Here is a 7,663-nt window from a genome sequence, read left to right on the forward strand (position 1 = left end):
TTGCTTCGGTTTTAATTTGTTGTCCTGTAATCATGAGCTCACGATATTTCCATATTTTCTATATAGTGTTGAGGAACATGTACCTATTTTACGAAATAGACATAGACGATGTCATTGTGAAGACGCATTATGATAGTAGCAAATAAATTCTCAGTATTATTTCTGGAGCATTTGGTGCTTCGTCTTGTTATTGTGATAAACTTTTGACATGTTCTTGACATAATTGAAAGACAATGAAACTCGGCCAGTGGCGCAGTCCTTTGAGATTTCGGGTAATAATGATACAAAAATGCGTGTGTGATTTTCTTGTTGCATCTCTAAGCTCTTTATTTGGTTATATAGTTTTAAATCTTTGCCTTTTCCTTTTCGGGAAGAATTTTAAAACCACAACCAAATCAAATCTAGAATAGAAAAAAATTTGTTCCCATATTATAGGAATCAATTTTTTTTTCATTTGTTAAGGCTTTGGCAAAGCCATTAGCTTAAACATGAAGTTTAATTATGTTTCTGTAAATATGGCCGCCACAAAGAGGATAGGCAATTTGAGGCGGCGTGTTTGGATTGACTCGGGATTCCTTAAAACGGGCCGATACGGGTATTTTAGTTCGAAATTCGTATAATTTCGCGTTTTAATCTTCGATTAAGACACAATTAGCACTATCCTATTCCACTTTAAACTAGATTTCACAAAATAATCCAAAAGGTCCAGTGCGAATAGGAATATAATTATAATTAAATATAATTCCTATAGGAATCAAATTCATGAACATCACCGTAGAGCATAGACTTTTTTCCATTCTCTAAGCCTTAGAGCTTAAACGACTGGAGGCGTCATCGACAGGCAATCCGCTCTGTCAAGGTACAACTACGAAACAACTATCGCACAATAAACATTACTTTCAAATCGATGTTTTTATATTTCATTATCGAATTCACCGCGTCAAGTACTCCACGAAACATGTCGTCTTGCTTGGCTTGCATCCAGTTTAGCCAGGGGTGGAATTACATTCCATACATAAGCATATTTTTCACATTAATTGCTAATTTTGTATTTTATGACATTTGTTTCACAATTATCACATTGATTCAATTTATCGATAAGGTACTTAAAAAATATTTGGAAACATTCGAACATTTGACATTAGCATGCCTATGAAGTTCCCTATTTAGGTACTACAGGCAACTCGTTGCTGTGCGTGCAATACCGCTAAAGAGCATTTTGTAAATACCGCGTAACAGCGTTTTCACAATTTTACAGGAGAAATAAAAAACTTAATATCTTCAGTCGGTAAAATATAGTTCAATAGAACGGTAAAATATAGTTCAATAGAACTATATTTTACCGACTGAACTCTGTACCTATTTCGTTGCGATTCACTTTGTAGAAAAATAACGTAAGTAACTTTTTTAGATTCCGAAAAAAGTCACTAACGCTGTTTTGCAGTATTACAGAAAAAATAGTATACTGTAAGTAGGTGCGCGGGATTGAAATGAAACATTTTATTAAAGGTTTCATTTTATAATGACCAAATAGCAAAAGTGACAGAAAGTAAGGAGGCTTTTGCCCTTCTCTGGGACAATACAAGGTCATAATAATAATAACTTAACAAAACAGGTTCTAAGACAAACATCTTTTTAGACCAAAAAAGTATTATCAGATAAACAATAAATTGTTACTGTTCGTCATGTTCGTAGTCAAATTATATAGAAATCTTTTTATAAGTAAGTCAAAAAGAAGGTAAGCTCTCGGGATTAAAATGTTATTAAATTTTGTAGTTTGAAAATATGTGCAATTGAGAATAACAAAAAAAAAACAGTCTCATAAGTTCTCTGAAAGTCACCGCAGGTTAACCTTGTTAAATGTCTTGCATAAATATAATTAAAAGGTAGTGACTTGCTCTGTAGTCACGCCACCCTATTTTTTTAATTATGATTACTCACTCACTCATCTTAGAGGATGGAAATAATAATTTCCGTAGTCTAAGACTATAATACACAGCTGACCTACATGACTTTGCGTCATACCCCTGGCAGGCGTGCTTTATTTCAGGAGACTCGTCGCTGTGCTGATGCTGTAGTCGAGGTGTTGCGTTTGTGTATGGAGTGTTACATACCATACTCTGATGTACCTAATGGATCCCAAGCTCGTCCATGGTTTTACGCTGATTGTAGTTGTGCTGATATACGTAAACCGTCCACGACCAAGCTTGGGCAGATGCTCGACTACGCAAAGCTCCGAGTACTCAGAATTTGAAGAAAGCTTTTAATAAGGCCGCTAAGAAGTGCAAAAGTGTGTTACGTAGGGCTAAGTTCGACCATGTGCGCCGCATAGGGGTGAAGTTTTCCTTTTATCCAGCAGGCAGCAAATCCTTTTGGTCCCTGGCCAAAGCAAGCGAATCTAACTTTAGTCGCTCATTTTTGCCACCTCTACTGAGGCCGGATGGCTCGCTGGCTCATACTGTGGAAGAGAAGGCGAATCTTATTGCCTCACTCTTTACAGATAGTGCGCGTTTGGATGCCGCAGGGAACCTACCACCTACTTTACCTCAGCCTGGCTGCACTATTTCGCCAGTTCGCATACGTCAAAAAGAGGTACTTAGAACTCTGCGAAATCTAGACATAAATAAAGCTAGCGGGCCAGATGGAATTCCAGCAATGGTCCTGCTCAACTGTGCGCCTGAGTTGTGTCCTCACACGCCTGTACCGCTTCTCACTTGAGACTGGTGTAGTTCCCAGGTCGTGGAAGCTTATAAACGTGCAACCTGTGCCGAAAAAGGGAAGTAGAGCTGACCCTGTGAACTATAGACCTATCTCAGTCACTTCCATACTCTGCAAGACTATGGAACGTGTACTCAACAGCCGTCTCCAGTCGTACCTTGAAGACAACGACCTCCTTAGTGATCACCAGTACGTATTCCCACGAGGGCAATCTACTGGGGATTTTCTTGTGTATGCCTGTCACATATGAAGCGAGGCTATAGAAAAGCAAGGCGAGGAACTTGCAGTGTCTTTAAACATTTCTAAAGCCTTTGACAGGGTGTGGCACACAAGCCTTTTAAGTAAGCTTACCTCTTATGGGCTTCCTACTGACCTTTGTAATTGGACGTCGGATTTCTTGAGTGAACGTTCGATTCGAGTGGTCTTAGAAGGCTACTCTTCCTCAGGGTTCCGTACTGTCTGCAACTCTCTTTCTGCTGCATATATTCATATGTTAATTCCTTTGCGTATGCTGATGACAGCACAGTTGTAGATAGGTAGGTACTTGACCAATGCAAGGGTCAGTGGAGAGGAAATCCAGTCTTGTCGAGAGTCCATGGTTAGCCGTTTTGATTTGACACTCCAGGCAGTCTCCGATTGGGACGACGCCAATCTTATCAAATGTAACGCTACCAAAACGCAGGCGTGTCTATACTCAACAAAACGGAGTTCCTTTGAGCTGACTCCGACTTTTCGTGGTATATTCATACCGTTGCCCGACTGTCTCCATTTATTCTCTCCTTTATTACTTCGTCTTGATGAATTTGTTCTCTTAAGTCTCCTAGTCGTAGGTTTCGTGCAGAGGTCGTGTTATAACTTTCACATTAATTTGGTAAATACGCGGACTTGCGGCCAATTTCAGCAATGCTACTGTTTCGTGGTATTGTTTCGATGGCAAAAATGAGCTTTCTTAGAAGCTAATTCAAATTCTGTGAGATTGTTATTTCTGAATGAATATGGATAATTTTCAGACCTTTAAATTGTGGCAAACAAAATTAAGCAATACTGCAATGACTTTACAGTATAAATTAATTGTTTCAGTTTTTTTAATATTTGTATACATGTCACTTCGTTACATAATCTGTAGATAAAAGTAGGAGCTAAAAGAGCGCGTCGCTTCTCTATCATGAAAAAACAGCGTTCATGAAGTACTGCTTTTTTGTGTCTATAGTTGCCTGTTAGTAAATAGGGAACTTGATAGGCATGCTTATGTCGAATGTTCGAATGTTTTCAAATATTTTTTACGTAATCGATAAATTGAATCAATGTGATCATTGTGAATAGAAAATGCCATAAAATAGAAAATTAGCAATTAATATAAAAAATAGGCTTATGTATGGAATGTAATTCCACCCTTGACTAGACTGGATGCAGCAGAGATTTTTTTGCAAGTTTGTATATATTTTGTTTGTATAGTTTGTATATGCAAGACGACATGTTTCGTGAAGTACTTGACGCGGTGAATTCGATAATGGAAATGAAAAAGCATCGATTTGAAAATAGTGTTTATTGTGCGATAGTTGTTTTGTGCTTGTACCTTGACAGAGGGGATTGCCTATCGATGACGCCTCCAGTCCTATATGCTCTAAGTCTTCGGCCATGCTTATCATTGGCTCCAATGCTGACCGCGACCAGCCATAAACAAAAAAAAACTCCACTTTTTTTTTTTTGCGTTTTTTGGATTGTATTTATTAACCAACTTCAAAAAAGGAGGAGGTTCTCAATTCGACTATATGTTTTTTTTGTATGTATGTTACGCGATAACTCCGGTATTTGTGAACCGATTTTCATGATTCTTTTTTTGTAGGAAAGAGGGTACCTCCATAGTAGTCCCCTTTACTTTTTGAAGACAATCATCCACCTCTAAGGGTGGCTGATCGCGCATAAACATCATCATCATTGTTTATAAATATCGCCTAAATTTTACTAAAGGACCAATTATTTTAATGGTTGGTTTTGCTATTCTCCAATTCAAGGCGATTTTCTCTCTCAATATACTTTGAGTAGTGAGAACCGATTTTTATTGTCTCCTGTGTCAAGTCCTGTATAGTGGCGAACTAGGGGATATTTCAATAAAACTTGGCAAGCAGATGTAATTCCACGTATTCAACTTTGACATTGCCGACTAGTTATAATTTTTATATTCTTCCTAATTTTTACAAAACTAAATCTGGCCTAAGCATAATCCGACTTCGAAAAGAATAATAACAATATAAATACAATAATTATACATGCTAATACTAAAAAAATACTAAAACCACTAATACTATCAGTTATGGAGATTAAACACAGTTTACACAATAAAAAACTAATTTATCTCTAACATTTCAAAAGTAAAATACAACTAGTAAAACATAACAAAAGAAATATTATTACGCAATAAATGGTATACAATAGGGATTTGGCCACTCTGTACAAAGGAAAGTACCGTGTTTAAATACGAAGTATCTAAAGAATTATTGACAACAGTGTTTAAGTACTAAAATGACTAAAGTAAATAAGTAAACTGTCAAGAAATAATTAAGTCCTGTAAAAGTGAAAAATGTACTTGTAATGTAAGTAATATGTATTGTACGATAATTTTATAAATGATAGCTATGATAAGTGCTGTTGATAAGTAAATAGCAATGTTTTATACCTATATCCGCGTAGTAATCTGTAAAAACGGTCTTAATTGAAAAACAGCGTGACTCAAGTTCATACAAAGTAGAGAATATTTTCGACGAACAGCACAGTGGTAGCATTTTTCGCTGAACGCTTACCGTGCATTATTTCCTAATTTTTTTTTCGAAATTTATTACCTAGCGGGTACATACACCAATGAGTCTATATGAAACTATAGTTTAATTTTTTTTTAACTATGTCGGAAAATTATCAAGACCAGACAACATCAACATAGTAAATCCTTCATTAAAACTGTAACATACAAAAAGTTTGTAAGGAAGTTAGTAAAACTTGTGTTTTGTTTTGTAAAATTATTGTACCTCACCTTAAGTACATAGCATATCATATCATAACATATGTATATTAAAAGTAATAGTAAACAGGATGATCTTTTAAGGTGCACCACAAAATACAAACACTTTAATGCGTATCCCCACGAAATCGCGGAAAAAAAAATCAACTGTTACTTACATTTATGTTCAGTGGAGATGACCGTGTTGTATGGAATAGCTGATTTCTTTTTTCGCAACTTCAGAGGGTTTGCCCTGAATGCCATTTACAATATTCATTTGACAAATAGGCAAGGACGTGGATTTTTTTTTAATTCAAAGGAAACTCGTCACTATAGACTAACTGCCTCTGTGGCCGAACGGTTACCATGCCGGACTGCCATGCAGAGGTCTCAGGTTCGATTCCCGGGCCGGAAGAAATATTTGTATGGCCTACATTTATTTGTCTCGTGAGTTTGGGTGTAATTTGTAATTGTCTATTTGTGTGTCCATGGCACCCGCGACACAGGGTTTCCCTGGTGCGGGGCTATGTCGAGTGTGTGCGTGTGTGCGTTATATATAGACATCTTGAGATATGTGCAATTAATTACCAATGTAAAGTACCTTACAATTCGTATCTCTATTACGAACCGTATCATCGATGCGGCTCTACCACGTTGATATTTTATTGATTAGTAAATAGAGTAGTATTTAGTTTGGTTTATATGAGACTTTCATTTGTCTTATCGACTCAACACATGGTGACTAATATATCAGGCTTGTTGTGACCAATTGGTGGACGAAGGAATATTTTTGAAAGCCATAAGCTTCTGCTTTTTCAGCAGCAATGACGACAAACAATAGTCGAGTGCGTACCTGGTAGATAGTGAGCAAAATAATACCGATAACAATTATCGTGTATGATTAACGCGTCCATACTACTTCAGTCCCTTCACGTATGAGCTGTAGTTTGTCATGACGTGCTTTATATTATAAAAAAAAATGAACACCAACATGAATAAACCCAACACGAACAAGGCGGCGCAGATCGAAGTTCCAAAGCATCTTACTTTAACAGTGCTTTTATCGACGAGTTTGACAATTGTAAGTAGAATATTATAATTTCGTAAATGTAGCCCCCAATCGATATTCTGTGATTCACATTTTAGATACGTGACTAAAGAAAATTACCCGCTGAATAAATAATAATGGCTCTTTTATCACGACAATGCGTCTGTTGAATTAAGTTACATTTACGTGACCAACTAACTGGCTGTTAATATTCTTGTGTCATTTTTACGTAGATAAGATCATATACCTAGCTTGCTAGGGGAGCTAGGTATATGGTCCTAACTACGTAAAACTAATGCTTTATGCGAATTTATATTTATTATACTAAAACTTACCATGGCTATCGGCGACAGTAGTTGAGCATTACAATGTATATTTATAACAGTATAAAATTATTAATGTCGTATAATAGACACACACACACACATATATATATATATGTGTGTGTGTGTGTCTATATATATATATGTATATAATATATGACGTAACATTAAAACAATTTGTTTTGCCTAGTTTTTTGTTAATTTAATAGAGACATGGTCTTGACTTTTGTGACAGTTTTTGTAACTTTTGAATAATAAACTAGTGTCATTAAATAATTCCAAGAATTAGGTTGAATTTTAAGCGCAATTATAAGAGGGTCGGATTTCTTTATGACACATTTGATAACGTTATCATTACACAGCACAGGCATTAAAATACTTTATATCAATTGTGTGTCATATTTATCTATCAGAATAATTAATGTATACTAAATAACTCCATAAAGAGTCTTGCATTTAGAGACCGTTACCCTAATGATCGGAATATTAAATTTGTCAATTTTGTCATTGTAGTACACATTACTGCTTAAGTACGTATTAGGGGTTAAAGTATGAAATTGCCGTTTTATTGCAATAGGT

General features: G+C 36.0%; 2 protein-coding genes across 3 annotated transcripts in view; both read left to right on the forward strand.

Annotated features, from left to right (window-relative positions):
• The window catches only part of LOC113227174, a 25,379-nt gene extending 18,796 nt beyond the window's left edge, over positions 1 to 6,583 (forward strand). For both annotated transcript variants that reach the window (XM_026460091.1, XM_026460066.1), the window contains exon 10: positions 6,533 to 6,583. Coding sequence is in view for 1 of the 2 variants with exons in the window: in XM_026460066.1 (XP_026315851.1) it covers positions 6,533 to 6,573 (41 nt within the window). In the remaining variant the exon portion in view is untranslated. The remainder of the gene's footprint in view (positions 1 to 6,532) is intronic.
• Positions 6,584 to 6,626: 43 nt separating this feature from the next.
• LOC113227215 overlaps positions 6,627 to 7,663 on the forward strand; it is an 11,017-nt gene continuing 9,980 nt past the window's right edge. The window contains exon 1 of the mRNA XM_026460112.1: positions 6,627 to 6,794. Within this exon, the coding sequence (XP_026315897.1) occupies positions 6,693 to 6,794 (102 nt within the window). The 5' untranslated portion in view covers positions 6,627 to 6,692. The remainder of the gene's footprint in view (positions 6,795 to 7,663) is intronic.

The sequence above is a fragment of the Hyposmocoma kahamanoa genome, unplaced genomic scaffold (assembly GCF_003589595.1).
Source record: "Hyposmocoma kahamanoa isolate Upper Pololo Valley unplaced genomic scaffold, ASM358959v1 100021, whole genome shotgun sequence".
Lineage (NCBI taxonomy): Eukaryota > Metazoa > Arthropoda > Insecta > Lepidoptera > Cosmopterigidae > Hyposmocoma > Hyposmocoma kahamanoa.